The sequence below is a fragment of the Pollachius pollachius genome (assembly GCF_949987615.1).
Source record: "Pollachius pollachius genome assembly, chromosome: 6".
NCBI lineage: Eukaryota > Metazoa > Chordata > Actinopteri > Gadiformes > Gadidae > Pollachius > Pollachius pollachius.
Window position 1 is genome coordinate 18952582 of NC_136939.1, and position 25254 is coordinate 18977835.

The 25254-nt window shown below is 44.5% G+C and overlaps 2 protein-coding genes across 2 annotated transcripts; both read left to right on the top strand.

Annotated features, from left to right (window-relative positions):
* Positions 1 to 3662: 3662 nt before the first annotated feature.
* Positions 3663 to 9078, top strand: LOC307077132 (cationic amino acid transporter 2; the record flags this gene model as incomplete). Its single annotated transcript, XM_079738435.1, has 11 exons — positions 3663 to 4286; positions 4392 to 4547; positions 4871 to 5033; positions 5388 to 5518; positions 6017 to 6239; positions 6670 to 6806; positions 7026 to 7128; positions 7574 to 7707; positions 8136 to 8302; positions 8778 to 8886; positions 8969 to 9078. Exons 1-11 carry the CDS (start codon positions 3878 to 3880, stop codon positions 9076 to 9078), a joined length of 1842 nt encoding a protein of 613 aa, XP_079594561.1. The 5' UTR covers positions 3663 to 3877.
* A 992-nt stretch (positions 9079 to 10070) lies between these two features.
* Positions 10071 to 24966, top strand: kif20a (kinesin family member 20A). Its single transcript, XM_079738433.1, has 19 exons — positions 10071 to 10213; positions 10960 to 11128; positions 11376 to 11495; positions 11955 to 12074; positions 12467 to 12605; positions 16144 to 16319; positions 16630 to 16723; positions 17176 to 17388; positions 18500 to 18611; positions 18732 to 18806; positions 18927 to 19070; positions 19484 to 19652; positions 20025 to 20180; positions 20270 to 20409; positions 20772 to 20874; positions 21232 to 21541; positions 22583 to 22674; positions 23894 to 24031; positions 24411 to 24966. The coding sequence occupies exons 2-19, from the start codon at positions 10961 to 10963 to the stop codon at positions 24756 to 24758; spliced, it is 2817 nt and encodes a 938-aa protein (XP_079594559.1). The 5' UTR covers positions 10071 to 10213; position 10960; the 3' UTR covers positions 24759 to 24966.
* The last annotated feature ends 288 nt before the right edge of the window (positions 24967 to 25254 follow it).

Below are 25254 nucleotides of genomic sequence, written 5' to 3' on the forward strand. Positions count from 1 at the left end.
AATATATACAATTCCTAAGGGAACCTGTAAGAATGCCCAGTGAATGGCATACAGGGCTTCCTCCAACCCAGTGGTTACCAACAAAGTATTGTACAAAACTGGTTTTCAAAATATCTTATTGGTTCCTGTCATTTTTTGCATCATTTTTATAGTTATATTTCCTCCTGGAAGTATGAGCATTAGCCGGTGTTTATATTCCCATCGTCACCCAGGGCAGCAGATTATACGGATGCTGCTTGAAGTGCCTAAGCTCGCACGTCGAGTGAGGGAGAGAGTCACACTTGAGTGAGCAGGCTTCCTGCGAGCGCTGGGGTCTAAAACGCGCTGGCTTGTAAAAAGCGGTCACCATGGAAAAGTGTGATGGCCGGCCCTCCATCTGGCTTCTAATCCTGGAAAAAAAAACGCTGTGCCGCCGTGCGATGGCAGCGGCCATTAAGAGAATATCTGGAGGGCCACTTACTACAAACATAAACATTACAGAGAGATGTTTGTGTGGAAGGACTCCATTTTACACAACCACTTTCTATAATGGTATGCTGAACAAAGTAGAACCGTTATGGAGATGATGATGCACATTGGTTTTCTGTTGGTAAGCCTCTCCAGATATAATAGTGTCCAATTTGTGTGGTGCATTTCATAATCGAGAGATATCCATCAATGTGATGTAGGCACTCCAACTTTCCTGTAGGCCCACATGGAAAAATAGAAAAAATACCTAAAAGCCAAATTCTAGCGTCATCAAAAGACATTCTATTTTCCCAACAAAATGAAATCGTATGAATCTGAATAATACAAAGAGCTTTTGAATCTCTATCATAACATTGCTATTATTTTCACGGTCCAACAATAAACAGCATTTACTTCATTAATACTAGACAGAATATAATTGTATGCGTAACCAGAATAGTACAATCGCCAATGTCACCAAAAGTCCCCAAACTCCAGTTGCTTTAGTTTTAAATAAAAAAGTTTCCTTACCAGAATTTTTGGACGTTATTTTAAATACAGCTGAATGAAGTTCAGCACATCTCGGGAGGCCCGTCTCTGATGTGTCCTGTGTGAGTTTCTCAGACAAAGGGAAGACTGGACCTGTTCCGTTAGATGAATCATTAACTGGGAGAGCGCCAGTACATTCCCTTCAGCTAATGAAGTCATTAACCAATCCCAGCTCCTGACTCAATGAGCAACATGGCACCACAGAGGGGCTGGCTATTTACAGATTGGGTCACATGTTTATTCAACGTCTTTTATTAAACAAATTACTAGGTTTAAAATAAGCAAGCTAAAAGCTCAGGCAACAGCAGCCTACAGGGCAACAACTAACACAACGAGACAGCCATAGCAGGAGGATAGTTATCGAACCTCAACTAACAGTGATTATTGTTTTTGATATGTCATTAATTAGCATAGACTTCTTGCTCAAGGGTGCGTATAGGTAGGGTGCAGAGATTAGGACTCGAACCCAGAAGCTTTTCACAGCTGGGAGTTGCATGACTATTGCCACCAATCTACCATACCCACTTGGCTCCATATATATCTATCTATCTGTCTGTCTGTCCATCTCTCTATCAATCTATCTATCCTTTTATCATCCAGCTATCAATGTTTTTCTTTTTCACTCTCATACTCACTCTCACTCTCACTGCACTCTCTGCCTGCGTGTTGGTCTACAATCACTGCTAGACACTATCCTGCTGCTAGCATTAATTCATGGTACCGGCACATTTCCAGGCACAAATGGATTGCTCTTAGCGTTCCCCTCACACTCTAACGAGCAAGTCATCAATTTGTTGCTAAGCAGATGTCCCCATCCTAATAAAATCCAATCGTGGGCTTCCAGTATCTGGTTAGTAAGAGATCACCTTATTGCAGGAAATGTAAACACTTTCATTTGATATAATGTGGAAATTATTACACGGCCTGTGGAATATTATTTTAAAAAAGTAAAACACATCCACTTACTGTAAGTGAATCACTCAATGGTGAATCAAAAGTAGCAAAAAGTAGAAAATTACTTAATAGGATTTTGTTTAAACCGAGTTTTCACAAACAACCTGTCAAATGAATCCAATCTGTCTTTTTCCAGAAATGGCATGTACACCTGAAATGTAACATAATGTGTCAAAAATGTGGGTACCTCAAGATGTGGGATTTTTGAAGAAGGCAGATAAATGGAAGAGATTTACTCTAAAATAGTCTAGTTTAGAAACTTGGCGACTCACAGCATCATCTAACAGCTCAAAGGTAAGTGTAAACTGCTCCGATGGAACAATTCTTTAATTCAAAAACCTCCCATTTGAATTGTGAAACTTTATCATTAAATAATATTTTTCTTTTATTGTTTGAAAAGATCAGACTCAGAGACGAGAAGGTTCTATTCAGCGGTAATGAAAGAAATTGGGGAAACATTGGGGAAAGAGGTTTCGGGGCACTTAATTTAGATTAAAACTAAAACATTGAAATCAGTTTCTAACGATGATGATTTGTTTAGTTTTTGATGTTATAATGCTTTGGTGATTTGGACTTTCACATTTCACAAGTCTTTCCACATTAATTACATTTTCATTCATTTTATTTTTAATAATAATTTAATATAATCAATATTATCATGTGCCCGAATGGGATTTAAGCATATTTGTCCTTGTCTCAATATTATTTGAGATACCATCTTGTTATGCATACTGCATATTTCTGTCAATGTTTTTAGTTAGCCTATACTTTTTTAGCTCTTTAAATGCAGTAAATCTACAGATTCTGTCTTGAAATAAGTAGTTACTTTACTTTACCTACATAACTTTGAAAGTAATGAGCCTTAAACCCGTGTTGAGCACTAAGATTCATGTAAATCCTTATGAATAGCCTCAAGGTTGAGATTTAGGGTGATGTTTTTATTTTGGCAATGCTATTTTGGACAATATCTGCAGTGCCCAAGTAACTTTTATGTGTTTATATTTGTGCCTGTTTATATGTGCTTGTATACAATGTGCAAGGTTCAAATAATCAGGATTATACATTTGATAACGTTTTTCCATCCTCTCTCTCCTTATGTGTTACTAGTTATTTTCTAAAAATCTTCAACCGTTGATACTATTGTTACAGTGAATATGAACTATGTAACGCATGTGTGTACTTACAAGAGTTGTGAACATAAACCCTTAGAAATGTTTAATTTACCTGGCCCGCTTGGGAATGTTTTCATCTCCGAGGTCAGGTTTGTTTGAACCGTCCGTCAATCTGTCAGGTTTATATGCTGGGACGTCATCACAGAGACGGCCTGAAAGGGCTTCACTGGCGCCTTAACCCTTAGAGGTACCAATCAAATACCAGCAAGGAAGAAACCTTAGGGAGAAATACTATGGATGCCTCCTTTCAGGGTTTATGGTACCATTCCTAGGAAGATATTGATCGTGTTTTACACCATGCATCCGGGAGGCTGTTTATGAGACAGCTGACCTGACTCTTTATGAGTTGATCAGAGTGTCTGGTGTTCTACCGGGATGATTACTGTGGTTCTTCTGGAGATCGATCTCTACATTGCTTGCGAGTACGTGTCAGCTGGATGGGTGTTTTGGCCCAGGCAGCAGACTGAACCGTGGCTTATGTTCAGAGCCATGAGTTCCACGTCCTATTCTGCAGGGGGTTAGGTGTGTCCTCTCTGTTGATTGGAATGGATACCCTGGCAATGTGAACGGCAAAAAGCTATGTTCTCTTGTTGTTTTATTTTTTCTTATGATATTTTTTAAATATATTTTGCTATTTCCCCTTTCGGCCCCCGGTCTTAATGGCAGTCTACCTGCATGCTCCCTCAACCAAAACACCCTAACGCCCTATCTGCATCTCAACGACAACTACCTGAAATCTCCTTGAGCTGCTTTAGATGAACGTGAACGCTGAACAACGATGGTTTTCTGCCAGCATGTCTGGGGCCCAGGTACTGCGGTTCATGAGGAGCCTGTCCAGGACCAAACCCCTGGAGCCCGAGGGGGAGGAGTCCAACTTCCGGCGTAACCTGACCACGCTGGACCTGGTGGCTCTGGGCGTGGGCAGCACCCTGGGGGCCGGTGTGTACGTGCTGTCGGGGGAGGTGGCGAGGACCGTCTCCGGGCCCAGCATCATCGTCTCCTTCCTGGTGGCCGCCATCGCGTCCGTCTTTGCCGGGCTGTGTTACGCTGAGTTCGGGGCACGGGTCCCCAAGACGGGCTCGGCCTACCTGTACAGCTACGTGACGGTCGGGGAGATATGGGCCTTCGTGACGGGCTGGAACCTGCTGCTGTCCTACGTCATCGGTATAGACCTATCTAACATAGATAATGAATCTGAATCCTACTTTTAAAATCGGAATTCCCGTAAGCAATGTGAGCACCGTGTCTCTGCGCTCACCTGCGGCTCAGGAACGTCCAGCGTGGCCCGGGCCTGGAGTGGAACCTTTGATGACCTCATCGGGAACGCCATCGCCGGCTCGCTAAGAAACATGGCCGCCATCGATCTTCCCGGTCTGGCGCCTTACCCAGACTTCTTTGCGGCCGGCCTCATAATGTTACTAGCAGGTATTTGTATACATAGTCTGCTGTAAACATATGTATCACAACATATATATTTAAGGATGAACTACAATCTTTAGAAATGCATTTTTGTAATCAAGGTGAGAGAATGAATGAATATATAACCTAATATACTGTATATCCTAATCTTGCTATTCAACGGATTTTATATATATTTTTTGGAATTATGAACACGTTTTCAATAAATCAAATGCTGCATATACGTGTAATAAACATATGTTTTGTGTTAAAATCAACATGCTGTGTATCTACGAATTGTTTTCCCATAATACAATTCAAAGGTCATTTTCTGTCAACTTTCTTCTCAGGGATTCTTGCATTTGGAGCCAAAGAGTCTGCTATTGTCAATAAGATCTTCACAGCGCTGAACATCCTGGTGTTGCTGTTTGTGATTATCAGCGGCTTCATAAAGGGGGACATTGATAACTGGTACACCAGTGAGGAGTCCATTCTCAACGAAACACTATATGGGTTTGGAACTTAACTTTTTCACTGAATAAAACACATGGAAATATATATCAATATATACTATATAATATATAATGATATAATTACAATTGCAGGCAATTGTGCTAGCATTATAATATAATATATTCAAATATACACTGTATTTTGTATAACATTGTACAATAGTATAAAATAGTATACAAGTATTTATGTAATACTATTGGAACCTAATTAATAAATAAATTAATGATTTACGTTGTCGTTAAGGTATTTCATTTATTGGTTAGGAAAACTGAACTTAATGGATGATTGAATGAAAGCATCTAGGAATCTATCCATCAATGAACAAATGATGACCCTCCCTCTGTGTTCCCTCAGTACCCTGGCGTTGAATGAAACCAGTAGCTATGGTAAAGGAGGGTTCTTCCCCTTCGGCCTGAATGGAACCATATCAGGGGCAGCGACCTGCTTCTATGCCTTCGTGGGATTCGACTGCATTGCCACAACAGGTCGGTTCATTACGAAGTCAAGTACTACAATAAAATAAATAGTAGGATAGGTAATGCAAAAAGGATGGGCCAGATAGTCTAGTGGTTAATGTGTTAGAATCCCAGTGGTTCTTGGACGAACCCCAATGGTGCAGTTTATCTGTACACATCCTTGAGCAATTTGCCCTAACCCTTCATACTCCATCTGAATCTAATATTTAAAATGATTTATGTGTACTCTAATTTCAAATCATATCCTATCTTTCCATCACTGTGAGGCACCTTTGTAAAAAGAGTTTGCTAACTAACCAAAGAGTAAATAAGATTAGATTCATCTTCATTTTCATTGCACAAGTAGGTACTAGTCATCAACGTGCAGTGTGGCATTTGACCAGGAGTCCAAATAGTGCATAAATAAAACGAGATAGGCGGTATAATATAAATAAACCACAACACAAACATAACAACGATCAAACCAATCGCTTGAACCCGTCTGACCCGTGCAACGTGTCCCCCCAGGAGAGGAGGTCCAGAACCCCCAGAGGTCAATCCCACTGGGCATCGTGGCGTCGCTCCTCATCTGCTTCCTGGCGTACTTCGGCGTGTCGGCGGCGCTGACCCTTCTGATGCCCTACTACCTGATCAGCGTCCAGAGCCCGCTCCCTGTGGCCTTCGACTACATCGGCTGGCCGCCGGCCAAGTACGCCGTGGCCGTGGGCTCGCTGTGCGCCCTGTCCACCAGGTGCTGGCTGATGGGAGATAAACACACACACACACACACACACACACATCAGCTTTGGGTTGTTTACGTGGAGAAAATACATTATAAATGGAAATGTTTCCTATTTATTTCATAAATATTAAATATATAATTGCATTTATAAATACATAATTATGCATAATTTTATGACATTATTATTTAACAATATTAATTTTATTCAATCATATTTATTACATTTTATGATCATTAAGCATTTTATCCAAAGCTTACAGTAGAAGTGCGATCTCAAAGCCTTCTATTTTCTTTAGGTTTGACCACACCTTTGGCAATAAGCGGCCATTTTCATCACATTTCATGTGATGACAGTTCATCACATTCATAATACTGCAATGTATTCATGAGCGTGTTTTGTGGAAGAGGTTTGAATGTGTTGTCGCTGTGCTGTCCCCAGCCTCCTGGGGTCCATGTTCCCCATGCCCCGGGTTCTGTACGCCATGTCCCGGGACGGCCTGCTCTTCAAGGTGCTCAGCAGGTTGAGTGACAGGCAGAGCCCTGTCATTGCTACGCTGGTGTCCGGCGCTGTTGCAGGTACACTTTATAGTGTGTGTGTGTGTGTGTGTCCGTGTGTGCATGTGTATGTGTACGAATCTGTGCATGTATGTGATGTGGTTGTAACATTGGGTGTAACATTGAAACGCTGCAACATGGATTGTGTGTTTGTGTGTGCTTATGCACACGTGTGTGTCTGTGTGCTTGTGCGCCGATGTGTGTGTGTGTGTGTGTGTGTGTGTGTGTGTGTCTGTGCAGCGTTCATGGCCCTGGTGTTCGACCTGAAGGCCTTGGTGGACTTGATGTCCATTGGAACTCTCTTTGCCTACACTCTTGTAGCCGTGTGTATCCTCATACTAAGGTACTTACTACTCAAACCAAACCTCTTCCATTTGCTGAAATATCAACACTTTGAAAGAATGTGAATATTGAATTGTGTCAATGATAACCTACTATTTGCTTCATGATAACCTATCATGAAGTTGATCATTTGTTAGATGGATGTTTTTGGACATGGCATGTGGTATCTATGACATTTGGAAGATACATGCAATACCTAAAATAGACATCATAAAATCATTCCAGATTTGGATTAGGGTGAAACATATGCACGGTACATTGTCCACATGTAAAGTAAGCCATTATTCAAGTCTGATCTATATGAGAAGTGAGATTGATCCCTACTTCATTGACACAGAAATGGCCCTATAACATCCTGAAGCATGAGGTGATGTTAGAAGTTCTGGTTTGTTAGTATGGAGCATTTGGACGTTGCAGATGGAATACAGTGTGTGATATCCACCCAGGTACCAGGCGGATCTCACTGAGGGCTCGGGTTCCATCAATCCAGAGCCCTTCTCTCTGATGAGCACGCTGTCTCCGCCCTCACATGCCACCCCTCGCACCTCCAGCACTGTGTCCATGTTCACCGTCTCCATCAGTAATCTGCCTCCTCATCACCTTGTTTTAGGAGATTTGATCTGTTATTATAACTACATATTATGAATCATATATTTTATTCTATATTATCCATCACTTTTATATTCATCACTTTAATCATTATTATAGGTCGTGGTAGTGTTATGCGTATTGGAATATTGATGATGTTAAACTCCCGAAGACTAACCTTAAAAAAGTGTTAAGATATTGTTTAGCATTTAAAATGTATAATAGCTCAAATTTTTACCCCTTACCCTACCCTACCTCTAATTTGACCTCTAATCCCTCATGTCTTTTACCCTGTTTCTTAAATATTTCACACTTTGTTGCATCTTTGGTTCTCTTTTATAATGTGAATCAAGTGGTATGTACTGGGACAGCTGCATTTCGTTGTCGATCCACAAAATCCATAAATCTCTGTTCCTCCAGTCTTCATAGCCATCGGTATGAGCCTGCTGATTAGCAAGGGAGGGGACTCCCTACGGGGCCAGGAGTGGTGGAGCCTCCTGGCCCTGACTGTGATCCTGGTGGTCGTGGTGCTGCTGGTCACTGCCATCTGGAGACAGCCGCAGAACACCACCACTGCTACCTTCATGGTGCGTGGAAAACCTGTAGTGAACCGTATTGCACTTTGTTATACTCTGTTCTATTATATTATGCTCTCTTCTGTTCACCTCTACTCTACTATAATCTATTGGGTTCTGTTGTGTTTTATTGTACTCTGTTTAACTCTGCTCTAATTGACCCGAATCTACTCTGTTTTACTATGATATAAACTAATTGAGTCTACTCTAGATAATCTTTTGTATAATCTACTCAACAGTTCTACTCTAATTGACTTCTTTAATAGGCTACTCTTAATTACTCAACTCTATTCATCATTATATTGCTGTATTCTATTTGAGTCTAATAACCTCTGTGTTAAGAGGGCTTTTGTTAGAACACTTTCTTTATTCGTTGAGGAGTACTGCATGTTCGGATATCTCTTAAAACAAAACCAGGCCTCGAACTGTTCTGCTGCTCGTGATAAATGAATAACACTACATGTGACCTCCTCTGCGACCCCTCCAGGTTCCCTTCCTGCCCGTGCTTCCCGTCCTTAGCATTTTCGTCAACGTCTACCTCATGATCCAGTTGGGATCCGACACGTGGGCCCGCTACGCAGTGTGGATGGCAGTCGGTATGGGAAATTAACCGTCAACAACTCACAACAGTGGCTGTGTTTGTGTGAAAAATGATGGGAGTTGTTTATTTTTCCACAGGTCTACTGATCTACTTCTGCTACGGTGTGCAGCACAGTGTGCAGAAAAGAAGGCTTGAAAGCACAAAAAATAACGTCAATATTCAGAACCTCCCTAGAAACTTTGAGTAATGGTTTACAGTCTGAGCAGTCTTCAGTGGATTGCAGATGTGAGACGACATGTGTGCTTTTTATTTGTTGTATCAACTGACTTGCAAGTGGAGGCAGCATGTTTTTCAGGACCAACATCGTTGAATTCTTCCTCCATTTTTAACTATCATGGCCCAGGCTTTTTATATTTTTTAAGTAGCCTACATTTTTTATAAAATCCATTTTTTAGCTAACAATAGTATTGCTCAGAGAAAATAATATTGAATTGTTTGGGACTTGTATTCATTTAACTAATCGCATGTTTTTTGAAGTGTATTAAATGTATTAAAATGTTTTGGGATCCCTTATACACAAAAGCAAGGGAAAACATTTCATTTAGAATTCTGAGTTATGAGTTTATGATAGATGTATTTGATTAAGATGTATGTTTAGATTTTTAAAATAAATTGGAAGTGAATATTTGATAAAGTTAAATAGATTCCTTTTAATTTACTATTTAAAATGTATTGAGTAACAACTATTAACATTTTGCATTATATGAATCCACAAATTAATAATTCCTATTTCATCTACGACATAGTGGATGGAATGAGCTTGACATATGTTGGATTTCATTTGGGTTGTTCATTTGAATGGTCAGAGTTTTGAAACAGTTGTTTTAATAAAATGCTAAATACTTGTATGTTTCTATGCTGCATAACCAGTGTAGTGCTATTTTTATATTTTACATGACAAATTACAGAGGTCTGATTTTGTAATAAACCGATTGGATACTTCAACATAGTAATTTAATATACAAATATAAAAATGATTCTATGTCGCGCAGCCCCAGACTACCTAGTAAGTGAGGTAGGAACTTATAAAGCAGCTTTTGTTTTCATCCGTTTACGCAGCACACATTACCGTGTAAACATTACGATTCGACCAATGAGAACACAGCCTGGCTGGCCGACGTTTTCTGTGATTGGCCAGGTACGAGGAGCGCGAGGTTCAAATATCGGTGCAGGCAGTAAATTGCGAAGTCGATCAGTGTTGGATTAACCCCGTCTGTTGTTAGACGACGAGTCGTCAAATGAGCTACAACTAGATTAGTTTTATTAATAGTTTAGGTAGCTAGTTTCGTTTTTGGGAGAGCTAACAGCGGTTCATATTTGAGGTAGGTCATGAAATGCTGGGGAACCGTTTACCCTTTGAGAGCGATAGCGTGGTACTGGCTATCATGTATCTGATATATAATCCTGTGTTCACAGGTTGTGGTTATATTTAACGTGTATGTAATTAAAAAGTCACGTTAATACTGTTTGCGTGCAACACTGTTAAAACCTACATGTGTGGTATTTCGTTGCGAGCAGATCAGCTCGTGTGTGTTCCTCTGGAGGACGTGAGGCTAGCTGTTACAGGAACCAGTTTGTATCTGTATGAGTGTTGGGACTACAGATGCACTACGGCCTCCAACACGTTAACATTGTTAACATAGGGTTCATGGTTATGTACAACCCAGGTCTTATTACTCCGTTTAGTGTAGTGTTTCACTTTGTCGTGGATAAACTCTTGTTTACTGACAAATGACAAGTAGACAAGTAAACGCCTCGTAAAAAAAGAATCCTGGAATGTATAGGAAATCGAGTTAAGACGTGTTATAACAATGTCAGTGTTTAAGCATGTATTATCCCTTGGGGTAGCTGAACCCTCGAAATTCTGTAACGTTACCAGTCGAGAGGGTAATGTTGTTTTAATTGTCAGTGGTTGAATGGAGCATGCACCTTTGTAAGTTACATAACGTAGGAGACTAGCTGCCGTTACATGCATTGGATACATGCCAAAAAGCTCCAAGGAAAAGGCGTTTCCACTTTCCAAACTGTAAAAATTTTTGAATTGTAACTTCCCATTTCTCATAACTAGAATGGCGTTGTATTTGGCCTCACCTGGTGGACTGGTCTCAGACGAGGAGGGCGAAACGCCCGTGTTTGAGTCCACAGCAGCCGAGCTGGGAAATGTGACTAGACCTCGTTTGCCAGAGGTCTCAATCATCTCCCCTGGGCTGGAGACCAAAGCATCCATATCAGCACCGGTAACTACAATGCCCTCTTAGGATTCCTTATAATCTAGAATTGTATAATGTTTGATCATTATACAATCCCACCTTTAATAACAGTGTCAAGCAATGTTGACAACATGCCAATGTTGACTGATGGTTGTTTCAAGCAGAATCAACTGATTTCTGAAGACTAAAACCCCATGTTGTTTTTATGGTCAGTGGTTTCAATGCTTAACATGCAACAATAGCAATTTTTTTTAAACTTTTTTAATTCAAATAGAAAACCGCACCAGCAGTTGAAAGACAAGGCAGCAGGGATGATGCTATACCAGAGAAAGTCAAGGTTTATGTTCGCGTTCGGCCACTCAGCAAGGAAGAAAAAGAGCGGGCAGAGGAACAGGTAAGACCGTTCACCAGTCGCCACTTAACTCCCTACAGCTAAGCAGTCTCTGGGATTAATTGCTTTAATGTGTCCTGTGGAGTCTCTACTTGTCTGAACACCACAAAAGAGATGAGCACTTGAGCCTGACTACTGACTACTGGATTTTAGGGATAGCACCTTGGGATTTGCAGTCATGAGATGAAGAAACCAATTATCTGTATGGGAAGGAGCTACGAACCGTCACCTTCAAGAACATGATGTACAACTAAGTGTTCACATGGATGTGCCCAGTTAAAGCATTTAGAGGTTCAACCACCACTGGAGAGGATTTATAAAGAATTATAAATGAAAGTGTTCATATATGAAAAGAGAAATGAGATACTGATATATCTGTGATTAGCGGATAAAATCAGTGGTCGTGCTCTACTAAGCACTGTAGCTATTTCTTAAGGTGTTTTCTCCCTCTGCTCTCCAAAGGGTTGTGTGACCATCCAGAATGAAGACACCCTCCTGCTCAAAGCACCGATAGATTCTCAGGCCATCAAGAGTGCAGAGAGAGGCATCACACAGAGCATTCACAAGTTCTCCTTTTCAAAGGTCAGCAGGTTTCCCTGGAGTTTGGCTTTTTTACATAGTTCACAGATGAGTGTTGGATCAACTTGACCATGACAAAGTATTAGGTCACAGACAAACCAGATCCTTTAAAAGAACATGACACCACATCAATGTATTGAGAATGTCTAGTAGAGTTTTAAGAAGAGTTGGACAGGTGTAACTTGTATATTACACTTTGAATAAGTGGATCCAAGTAAGATCGTACCCTAAATATGAGACAAAATATAAACTCTTTTGATCAAGCATTAACTGACTGTTCATTCCCATACCTCAATATTTATCTAAAAAATATCAGTGATCAGTTTTGATGATATTACATATTTCCTCCCTCCCAAGACGTTTGATGATTTATATATTGCCCTGGGTCTTTGTAGATCTTTGGGCCAGAAACCAAACAGCAGGAGTTCTTTGAGGACACCATGAAGCACATGGTGAAGGACGTTCTCCTCGGAGAGAACCGACTCCTCTACACGTATGGAGTGACAAACTCTGGGAAGACCTACACCATTCAGGGTGAGGACCTGGCCAGCTTGGTCGAAGGGCTTACTAACAGGGCCTGTATCTGTGAATCATATCGAATGAGATCCAAATGCTGTTTTTCAAGCTCTAGCTTTTGGTGTTCTAATGATCTCCGTGCGCGTTCATTCTCCTCACTGAAGTGGAGACTTTCTGACTGCAACTGATGCAGAATTCTACTGTTATCCAGCTGCATTTGAAGCTACTCTGCTGCTTAAAAGACGGACTTGCCGCAGGTTTAGGAGGCGGAGGACCTTCCTCTTCGTTTGCAACTGAAAGGTTTCTAAGGTCGTCCTAAATTGAATCATCGAGAGGCTCTGCCTCATCCTCTTCGTAAGACGTAGACCTATAGTCGGCTGCGGTAATCTGACCTTTCGCGCACAACGCCAACTTCACCGAAAGTTTGACATAACTTTTAAGTTGAGTGGAAGGAAGTTTGATTCTATAATGGGCAGCCAACTGTATTAACTGGTCCTTGGTTAAGGCATTGAAGACAGCCCTGGAGGGTTCTTCAACAAACGTTTGAACGAGTGACGACATCCTTCTAGCGATTGCGCAACAAGTGATGTCTTTATTCAAGCGCTTGTGCGCACCTCACCAGCTGCACAAATCAGACACGATTCCACAAAACCAGACAACGAAAACTAAACAGGGAAGTCCAACGATAACACAATCAAAGACCGGTACCTTTTTAACCAAATTTAATTAACTAAACGCGGAGCTTCAAACAGGCCCATGGTGGGATGAATTAAGCACTAAGCCCGCAGGTATGGCGAAACAACCAGAAAACTGGCGATTCCATCAATGCCTTGGAGTGCCCCCGAGACAAATGCTCTAGCCACAGGAACTGTTCAAAAATAATAAACCACACATCCCACAAAATACGCAAGCCTGAACTAAATGGTTAAAGGCCCCGCAAATAGATCGACGACCTCACCATCCCTCATTGTCCGACATCCCTGTGGATGTCGGACAAAGAAACGGGGCAGGAGACAGTGCGACAATCCACGTTTCTGGTTTTAATTGCGTGAAAAGCATTAATAAAAACTGGTTTATGGTCTTGACCGTCAGAGCAAAACACAAATATAATCTCCCGCCGCCGTCTCTCGGCGGCCAGGCCCTCTTTTATCCGGTTTGGGGGACACACCCCGTACGCGGGCACACCCCCATCCTGGAACATGCGGGACAAGTTAGGGAGTGCATTTTTCAAACTACACTGGGACCATCCAAGCAGACCATTCAAATACATTGAAGGACACTTACGGCATGTTAATGCAATAATTCGGGGGGAATTCAGTTCTTAGTAATTTAATTTGACATAATGTAAGATCCCCAACTCCGTCGTGTAGAATGCCCTCTACTTTCAAGACTCCAGAAAGTAAGAGTTTGCTTGGATGGTCCCAGTGTAGTTTGAAAAATGCACCCCGCCGGTGACTTTCATTGGTTAATGCTGCAATTTTGTCCCACCCACGGACGCTCTGCTTCAAACGGATACAAATAACTTTTGCTAGACTTGTACCACATAAGCTGTGTTTGAAATCGTTCCATATCACGGATATAGTGCACTATATAGAATAGGGCTGTCCCCGACTCGGAATTTTCTGAGTCTAATCAGATCTGCCTTTTCAGTCCAGAGATTCGACTATTCGGCGGCCGTGCGGGGCAGGTCTTTTGGAGGTTTAAAAAATGTTTTCTTTCTATTAACACTCTGTTCTGGTAGGCTATAGGCCTTTTATATATGCTTGCGCGTTGCGCTCATTACGTTCTGACCTGAAAAGTTTTCTGTCAATCAAACTCGTCTTAATTGTAGCCAACTTATTCCCTTCGGGTTTTAATTAGGCTCCTGCCCATAATGCAGTCCGATGATGAACACGGGGCCCATGTATAGGCTAGTGGATAATCCACCAGAGATGGGCGATATGGCCTAAAATCCATATTGCGATATACATTGCAGCCTCTTGCGATAACGATATATATCACGATATAAAATCATAAAATAACCGTTTCAGAACAGGTTACATAGACCCTAAGGAAAGCCAAACTGCTAAATGTATTTAAAAAAAAGAAATATAGTATGTCATTTCGAGAACATTTATTGTGAAACACTGTAATCATACAACATAATGTTGCAGATAAATAAAATTAGCATTGGGTTTCTTTCCTTTAGTGCAAACCATTCTAAAAGGCACTACACTTAGTTTAAGTCCTTGGTTCTTAAATGCCACCCAAGATGCAGAGAACAGGAAAAACGGGTGTCTTTCTAGATAAGGAACAGACACTGTACTGACAATTGGGGATGGGCATGATTAATTGATGATCGATCATTGATTGTTAAGATTTTTGTCGATTACGTGATATTTTTAACCATCAAAAGGAGGTTGACCCAGCCGGAGAGGTGGTCTCGGAGACGTTGCTCAACATGGAGCATAGAGGAGACGGAACGTCTTTTGGATATTTGGGTCCGATATCCAAAAGACATTCCGTCTCCTCTTTGCTCCATGTTGAGCCACCACCCGACGGTCCGACAAAAGCAAGTAAAAAGTATGCTGGAAAACATAACTTAAAAATGCCGATGAATTTAACACATTCCGAGTCAGGATGAGGGAGAAGGAGTTTGACCAGTCCGCAGATCAATGTATATCACGCTGGATATCCATGATTGTTTACTTTCACCGGTGCTTCCCCCCCCCTTTTTCTTTAACGCTTTACAACGCCCCAGACCTTTTTGTCCAATGATTTAACCCATTCAGACCGGATCACGCATCTGTGCGTGTTTACCATTAACCCATTTGTACCGGCTGCGCGGAGCAACATTGTATCTACTAGATACTAACATTGTATCTACTAGATACAATGTTGCGCCGCACAGCAGCCGGTACAAATGGGTTAACGTTCTTTGCACACATGCAGGTTTGTTGACGAATTCTGGCACTGTTGCGAAAATTTCAATGTGAAAAGGAATTGCACCAAACCAAAAATTAAACATTGTATTTTGCGTCATCAACATGCATTATCACGATAGAGCGATAGAATTAAAATCTCTATCGTAGGCCATTTTTTTTATCGTTTATATCGTATATCGTTTATATCGCGCATTACTATAATCCACTATATGAGCCCCGTGTTCACGATCTGATTGCATTTATTGAGCCCTAAGGATACACAGCGCTGTGTCGCCACACTGAATGCGCTCCTAGAGAAAATGTAGCAATAATGTAAGGGGAGACAGCCGCTTCCCTCTGCGAGATTCTGTCTAGCAAACAAAGTTACAATGAATCAATCGCCACAGTGACATGGACAGTGTCTAAATAAAGCTTCTCTTTATTATCATTAGAGCTATGATGCAAATGGTGAATATTAAGCCTGCGGTGGCATCTGTACGCACAGTTTGCAATTTATTTTCAGCACCAACTGCCGCTACAGAAGAACAATAAAAAGTCACAATAAATGTGTCCTATTTTTAGGGTATAAACCTAGCGTATACGTATCCTCTCTCCCTCCCATATAAAAGCCTCATCATGTGTTGTTGCCCCAGGGGTGGGGCGGGAGCCGGGCCTCCTGCCCCGGGCCTTGGTCTCCACCTTCAGGAAGCTGCAGGGACGTCTGTACGCGGGCATGGACCTGAAGCCGGCCATGTACCAGGACGTCCGGCAGCTGGACCCCAGGGAGGTGCGGGCCGAGGAGCAGCTCAGAGACTCCCTGCTGAAGGAGGTGAGACCTCCACGCCATGTCGCTTGTTGGTGCTGAAATGACTCCAAAATGAAGTCAAAGAAGATTCATACGGATGTATTCATTCCTGGGAAGGGGGGGGGGGGATGTGAGGAACAGATGGGCTGGGACAATTGTTAGCTTGTTATTGAAAGTTTGTTTCACCATCACCGCAATGTTTGATCTATGGTTATACTTTCAAAACGAGCATTTGTTGCCCCCTGACATTGGTCTCTACTGTATCAGACACAGACTCATTTTCACACATTGAGTGCTGATGCTTCTCAACGCTGACATCCATGTCTTCCAATAGGAGGAGAGCATGAGTTCCCGTAGAGGCGGGACTAGCACGACGTGGGACAGCGGCATCGCAGGGCTCTCCAACACCATCAACACCCAGCTGGAAGGTACCAGCCCTCAACCCCGTCACCGCTCTGTTGCTCCAATACACCGTCCGCTGTTCAGTCATTCAGCAGCACGTCATCAGCCAAAGCTATGCATTCAGTCAATTGGAATAAATTACAATTGGAATTTTCATCTAGGGCCAGATAGGAATGATTCAGTTCTGGGTAGACTGTCGACATGGGGATCGAACCCAGTTACCTTTGGCGGAGGAAGCTTTTTCGGGGTTACGGTACATAAAACATCGTGGGAGTTGGCACTTGAAAGTGCTTGTTTCCAAAGTGGACCTCGATAATGAAAAGCTATACATAACAAATGCATATCATATAACCTATTCAAGCACCATTCTCCTCCATTAAAATCCAGCACCCTATCCACTACAATATCCTGATGCAGTTCCAAACCAGGTCGTACTGTCAATTAACTCTGGTCGCGCGCCTCCCTTCTCCCCACCCAGACTCGGACAACGTGTGCCTGAATCCAGACAGCCTGTCCCAAAGCGGGGGGGAGGGTCTCGGGGAGGGCGTGCAGTACTCTGTGTGGGTGTCCTACTACGAGATCTATAATGAGTTCCTGTACGATCTGCTGGAGGCCTCGCCCACCAGCACGCTCAAGAAGAGAGCCAACCTGAAGCTCAGCGACGACAAGCAGGGCAACCCCTACGTCAAAGGTAAGAGCTGCTGACACGTGCAAATGATTGTCCTTGTGTCATTCAGCTCTCTGCCTCCCTCGCCAACGCACGCTTAACAGCTTTGTTACATAGGTCAGGTGTTTTCAAATTGGGTGAATGTGAGCCTCCCCTTAGACTAGGTAAGGACAGCCGAGCCCCCCCCCAAAAGAAAAAAAAACTACACACTAAACAAAGCTACACCCGACGACTGAAATCGGCGCTGTGTGTCTGGGCCTTAAGTGCACATTTGAAGGAGATGCACATCGTCTCGAAAGAAATCAGCACAATGGACAACTCTCGGATCAATGAACGACAACTGCATGTTATGAGATCGAACAGATTCACATATTTTCATCAAAATTTTTAACGATTTCAGCCACATAAAACCACAGATTTAAACCACAAACAAAATGCGCCATACTCACATCATTGCACTACAAGCAGCATCAACCCTATGGCCCAACCAATTTATGCATTCAAGACACAACTTTGACCTTCAATTTAATTGTCCATATCAGTGATAACAATAAGGCCTCGCTTTTGATGGCAGAGGTGTTCGATGCGGGGCTGCACTGCAGAGAGAAATAAACGCAAGTCGTCGTCCACCTGCAGCCTTGATCTGTATTTGTGTCTAATCAGGGTCAGTGCGGAAAACCCACACTCACACAAGTAGGTTGAGGTGAAGGGGATTAGGACTTTCATAGCCTTTGTGGAGATCTGGGGGAACTCGCTCTCCACAGACAACCAGAAACGCATTCAGGATCATATTTCCTACGTTTTTTCTCCTCCCTTAATGCTGACTTCTGGTGACTTGGGACAAGAAAACGATGCATTTTAAAACTAATACAAGCACGCACAATTACTGATATCAATAGAGCTGCATACAGATGTGTATCTTTTCTTTGCGTGTTGCGTGTTGCACCTCCCCTGTGGCTCTTTGGCGCCCCCCAGGGGAGGCGCGCCTCACCTATTGAAAACCGCTGATTTTAACCGCTGTTTAAACGCCAGGGCAGATACCCCCGTATAAATACACCCATCTGTACTGGACTTCCTGCCTCCTGGTCTACCATCTCCCTACAGTCACCTGACTCTGGGCTCTGTTTCCCCGCAGACCTCACCTGGGTCCAGGTGCGCAGTGCTGAGGAGGCGTGGCGCGTGCTCCGGGCCGGCCAGCGCAACCAGAGCTTCGCCAGCACCCACCTCAACGAGAACTCCAGCCGCAGGTAACCAGCCCTCACCTGGTCTTCCTTTGTGTGTTCCTTTCTTTGATTTAATCTGTGCTCTGCTTGTCAGCCATGGGTCTATTTGTGTTTTGATCTGTAAATCTGTTCTCCACCCTCCAGCCACAGCATCTTCTCCATGCGCCTGCTGCACGTCCACCCGGGGGCTGAGGCCAGCAAGGCAGCGCACATCAGCGAGTACGTACCACGGCTTGGAGATGCGTTGTGTGTGTGTGTGTGTGTGTGTGTGTGTGTGTGTGTGTGTGTGTGTGTACCCTTATACATGTGTGCTAATGATGTATGTGTGTGTCCTTGCAGGCTGACAGTGTGTGACCTGGCTGGCTCGGAGCGTTGCAAGCACCAAAGGAACGGGGAGAGAATGAAGGAGGCAAACAACATCAACACCTCCCTTCACACGCTGGGCCGCTGCATCGCTGCTCTCAGACACAACCAGAACAACAGGTACTGGTCCACTGTAGGACCACCAGAACAACAGGTACTGGTCCACTGTAGGACCACCAGAACAACAGGTACTGGTCCACTGTAGGACACAATCAGAACAACAGGTACTGGTCCACTGTAGGACACAATCAGAACAACAGGTACTGGTCCACTGTAGGACCACCAGAACAACAGGTACTGGTCCACTGTAGGACCACCAGAACAACAGGTACTGGTCCACTGTAGGACCACCAGAACAAGTGGTTTGCTCACACTTGTCATGTACTACTAGATATTGGTTCCTTCAGTAGTTCTTCCATAGGTTTGGACTCATCCACTTGCACACCCTGTAGTTGAACCCAAACAAATGTTCAGTTTACCTTTTGGCTAAGTTGCTAGCGTGGCTAACCACCTCCACCTCTTCCCTCCCCCAGGTCGCGGCCCCCCCAGTTGGTGCCCTTCAGGGACAGCAAGCTGACCCGCGTCCTGCAGGGTTACTTCAGCGGCCGCGGCAGCTCCAGCATGGTGGTCAACATCAACCCCTGCGCCCGCATCTACGACGAGACCCTGCAGGCCCTCAAGTTCTCCGCCATCGCCACCCAGGTGAGAGCCACACCCCTCCCCCGTGTGTTATGTGTATTGACGTGAGGTCTCGACACGCACTGTGCATTGTGTGGAGAGATGGGAGATGGAAGGGAAGCGACTGTTCTAGAGGTAGTCCTGTATTGCAGCCGCGCAACACAGGCCGTCCTCCCGTGTCGCGTGCGCTAACCCGACACTCACCACAGTTTCTCAGCCGGGGGTCGGAATAAGGGTGCATAGCCGGACACGCACTCCTTCATTGACTGGTTGATTGGTCATACATAATTTAAATAGTGGTTTTCAAGACCCACAATTTTTAATGATTAAGGAGCTAATTTATAATGAGCCCAAATGTTGTACTATTACTGTTGTTGATGGTGTGTCTTTCCCCAGTTGCTCCACGGGCCGTCCACCAAGTCACGCGTGGCGTACATCCTGTCTCTGCTGAACGAGCCCGCCGCCGCCCTCGACAGCACCTACGAGGAGGAGGAGGAGGAGGTGGAGGAGAGCGACGAGGAGGAGGGAGACGTGACCATGCTGAACAACGAGGTACCACTTCCTGACCCCCTCCCACCCGCTGTGTGTCCCGGTCCAGTGTGGTCCCTCGACGCTCACCGTCTCTCCCCTCCGCCCCCCAGTCCCTGCTGAGGGCCATCGAGGTGCTGAAGCGGGGCGTGCTCCGCCTGCGCCAGGAGAAGGAGACGCTGGAGGCGGAGGTCCGGGAGCAGGTGGTGTCCGAGACGATGGAGGTCTTCACCAGCATGCAGAACGACTTCAGGTGGGGGTCGGGTGGCCCGGTGTGGCAGCTGTTGGTGGGCCAGGGGAAGGGGCGGAGATATTGTATTTTAGAACAGCCCACTACCAGTCTGTGGCATTGAGTTGAAGGACATCCACACAGCACACAACGATATATTGGTGTTCTTACGGGAGTTTGAAAGCTCATTCATTATCACACGTTAATCTTGCTGTATTTACTATTTGATGCTTGAATACATTTTTTCGTTCAACACGACGGATTATATTGATCCATTCCATTGGAAATGACGAATGCAGTTGTAACCGCCACCCTTAGTAGCTATTGGAGGGGTTGTGGGTTCACACTGCACAGGGGATATTCACTCCCCCTCTTTCTCCACACAGCGCTTCTATGGAGGCGCAGAAGAATCTGATGGAGGAGAAGTTTGAAACCAATCTCTCCAACCTGCAGAAGTACCTGAAGCAATATTACAGTCAGGAGCTGGACGTAAGTCACTTCACATTCACGAACCGGACTCATGAATGCATGAAGCCTATTGAATATATTGCGTGCCACATTTGTCAAAGAATTTAAGCGCTTTAGAAATAATTTTTAAAAAAATCTGCTGATTTTAAAAAGGCGATTCTGCAGCAATGCCTTCTGAAAAGACTGGAGATTTATTTTATTTACTCATCCTTTATTACAATATTGGTAACCGTGGTGTTCTTAGAAGAACGTTCTGTAAATAAAAGTGTCTTATGTTGATAGATTAGTATTTTGGACGTTTTCTGTACCACCATTGGAATCAAATGGTATCCTAAAACGAATGAACAACGTGATGTCTCGTGACCCGCGTGTCTCCAGGAGCGCGACCAGGAGATCGCCGCTCTGACCGCGGCCCTGGAACGGAAGGAGGACGCGGCCCAGCCCGCGCCCTCCACCCTCCCCCTGCCCTCGTCCTCCCAGCCCCCGCTGCCCCTCACCCCCGTGGCTGCGCCGCGCCGCTCGGCGCGCCTGGGCAGCGGCCAGCCGGACAGCGAGCGGCCTCAGCCGGCCCAAAGCCGCGCCGAGCTGGACCAAAGCCGCGCCGAGCTGGACCAAAGCCGCGCCGAGCTGGACCAATGCCGCGCCGAGCTGGACCAATGCCGCGCCGAGCTGGCCTCCAGAACACAAGGTAGGCCTGCAGAGAGCGGCCGACCAGAAGGGGGCAGAACGATCACTCTTTAGGGTGTCGTGCTGCCGGAGCGTTGGGCATCCTTCCAAGGCTTAGTCCCTTCTCCCTTAGGAATGATGTAACTTTGTTACCGGTTTCTTTTGTCCGTGTTTCCGTTGTGCTTTGCTAACTTCACTCGGTGACAGTGTTCGTTGTTTAGAGCGTGGGATTCATAACCTTCAAAGTCCCCTGTGTGTAGTTCTTAAAGGTCAAGTGTGTAGAATGTAGTAGCCTCTGGCAGTGAGGCTTCTACGCAAATCTGGTTGCAATCTGCAACCCACTGAGGCATCGATTTGCGTTTTGCAAAAGGCAACATAAGTTTTTGACAGCTTAAGCCTGTGATGGAAATCAGCACAAAAATCCCAATTGGGTATCTTTGTCACAGTCGCCACGCACACTGTACATGTTTGTAGGATACGGTGGAGGTAACAGCCAGTTTACATTTCTCACCACACAGTCCTCTTATTGCATCCATAGGGCTATTACTAGTCCTAGTACTACATTCATATACTTATAGTTATCGATACTTTCTTACATGTATTGATCATTCGTCCCGATAGCAGTCAGCGCTACAAGCCAATGTTGCACTGCGGAACGTGAATACGTGTTGCTTCTGATAACTACGGCAGGCAGTTGTATTGCGACACTTTTGGACACCAATTTCTCCAAGATGCGTGATCGCCTACTTTAAGCTATTAAACAGGGAAACCACATCCAGAACGTCCCCAAAACATGGGTGTATCAAAGCCATCCATAATAATTGCCATCCTCGAACTGCCATTAACTACACTATTTTACACTTTCCAAAGTGAAACTAACTGAATCCTTTAAATAAAAAATATATTTTGGCAAAGGCCATAGCATGCTCGTCTTCACTAGGCTATATGAGGCGCTAAAGGAGGCCTACAGTTGACACTAATCATGTCCATTGTCAAGCCAAGGACACAGAGTGCCTGTGAGTTGTCACCAGTAGCACTGACCTCTCACCCGTCTCCCCCCCAGAACTGAGGCGTGCTGAGGTGCAGATGGCCGTACCAGGACCCACCAGGGCGCTGACGGGCTCCGCAGACCGCAAGCTGGAGGAAGGCCAGAGGGTTAGACGCTATCTTGACCTACAGCTTAAAGAGTTCACTGCCTGCTTTTAGGAGCTCTGCCTGCACTTCATTGATGTGTTTTTCAGATTTGCACTGGGGGAAAAGGGAGTGGGCCATTGTTTATGCTGCCTAATCAAGAGAACTAATGCTACTTTATATTGTGTTGCACAGTTGTATAATCAAGTTTTATGATTTTATGTATCAGGATATGCAAGGTATATTCGTGTGGATTTATGGTATATGTGTTATAGCCAAGATCATAACGTAAAGACTCAAAGGGCTTCACAGGCCACTCCTAACCCTAAAGTAAGGTCTACAATGAATTAGATATAACCTAGAGGGAAAAGCTACACATAAATCACTTCATCACTATTTATTGACAAATCATTATTATATTGTTTATTTAACAAAAGTACACACTTTATTGCTTTAATAGGAATAAAAGCCAGGCACTACTAGCTACGTGCATGTGATATATTAACGACTACCTCTATAAAGTTATACAACTACCTGTATGAAGTCTTCAGCAGCCAGGTCTTCTGGTGTTGAAAGCTTTCTTCATTTTGTTGCTATCGAACGTAGTGAAGCAAACCGCAATAGAAATATTGATGCATTGTAAGCATCAGTAACTCAAGTGTGCTGTAAGGGAGCTTAATTTTTATACAAATGGCTTCTGCAGGCAAAATTATTTGTTCAATATATATTATTATATAAAATAATTGAATAACATTAAATCTTAACCCACCATGAAGTGCCTTCTGAACTCCCACAACCTCCCCCCGCCCCAAAAGCTTATCAATTGCAATGTATTTGTACCTATTGTTTTTCTATCTAGCTATATCGTACTGATTTCTTTTATATCATATTGTGTTTGACCTGGGAGACAACAGCATTCCACTGTACTGTACTGATAACACACTGCAATAAACACCTGTGTTGAGAACCGGTTCTCTCAGCTTTGTCCTGATGTGTAAAAACATAGAGCAGGCCACTCATGGAGCAGGAGCTCACTGAAATACAAGATGGCCTGACTGAGCTGCTCAGTGGCACGCAGGGGGGGCGTCTTCTCCGTCAGCGAAGCTGTCTACGCCATCGTTCTCTCACTGGGTCCCGGGGGCTGGCCCACTGAAGCCGTCGGTTGAGTCCCTTGCTGTCAGCGGCCGAGCTGGCCCTGCTGATACGGCCCTCCTGACCTCCCTGGTTCTGCTTGTCCCATCAGAACCTGCGGCAGCTGAGGCTGAGCCTCCAGAGGCTGGTGGGGAACCTGCAGTCCGGGGAGCGCGCCTGCTGCCGCAACACGGACGGGGAGCGCCTGCGCCAGGACCTGTCCAGCGCCGACGAGACGCTGGTCAGACAGGTACATAAAGTCCTCAGACAGTCCTCAACATAGCACGTGTAGAGGGCTCTTGCCTGAGAAAATCGCTCTGCCAGAGAAAATAAAAAAACCTGTGCTTGCAGATTTGTCTGGTTCCCATGTTATGCTTGTATAGTATCTTATAAAGAATGTTGTGCGTTTATTATTTGTTGTGTATTTCCCGATGTAACCAGCTCCTACTCCTTCTCTCCCTCTGCCGTTTTCTAAACTTAACCTAAACTAATGTTACGATTTAAGACTAAAGCTTCACCGGATGCCTTATCGATCACTGCTTCCTCCTCCTATACCTCTCACCTGGCTTTCACTCTTAACCCCCGCCCCCCCGGGCTCCTCCTAACCCTATTGGCTGCGTCGTCCCCAGGACCAGATCCTATCGGAGCTCCAGAACGGCCTGCGGCTGATCAAGGCCGACCTGAGGAGGAAGGACGAAAGCCTGGCCGTGCTCCAGGCCTCCCGACCCCCTCCCTTGGGCTCCGCTTACATGGCCACGCCCTCTTCCTGCAAGAAGAGGGTCTGCGGGAACATGGAGAACCATCCGCCGGAGAAGCGTACCTTCTTCAACTCACTGTTCCCCGCGCGCATGGCCACGCCCAAATACACCGCCGCCGCCCAGCCCAACACGCCGTCCGCCCGCATCCTGCGGTCGCGCCAGCAGTCCCCGCCCCCGAGCCCTGCCCCCACACCGCGCTCCTTTAGGGGGAAATACTAAATTTTAACTTTCACCCCCACTGCGGTTTTCAGGGCTTTACAATTGATATACACGTTTGTTATTTTTGCTACACAGTATATAAATACGTACCCTCATGCATGCATATGCCATCTTGGTCAGTAAATTTGCTCTGCACATTAGAAATATCCTTTTTATATTTTGGATTATACCACGAGTGTATGAAGTCGCCAATGCGGTTTTACAATGGCTTGGGATCCAATAAAATTGCTTGTTTTGGTTAAAATTGAGTGCTACTTATTTATCTCCATTTTTTTTCCATGTTAAACCAGAATGAATGGGCTTTTTGTTTTTGAGGGAAGCACAGTCCCACTGAGAAGAGCTCCAGGTTCCCACCTGCATAAAGATTGATCGTTCCCCATTGTGTGTGTGATTGTGAGAGTTCTCACCTGCAGAGATCTACAGGTGGTGATGCGCTGATGCTGTATGTTTCACGAGTGACCCCTGACCAGGAAGAACAGTCTCCACAGCACCACTA

Coding starts and splice junctions, on each gene's coding strand:
- kif20a (XM_079738433.1), top strand. CDS start 10,961: ATGGCGTTGTATTTGGCCTCACCTGGTGGACTGGTCTCAGACGAGGAG. Junction 11,129..11,375: donor AAGCATCCATATCAGCACCG/GTAACTACAATG, acceptor TAATTCAAATAG/AAAACCGCACCAGCAGTTGA. Junction 12,075..12,466: donor ACAAGTTCTCCTTTTCAAAG/GTCAGCAGGTTT, acceptor GGGTCTTTGTAG/ATCTTTGGGCCAGAAACCAA.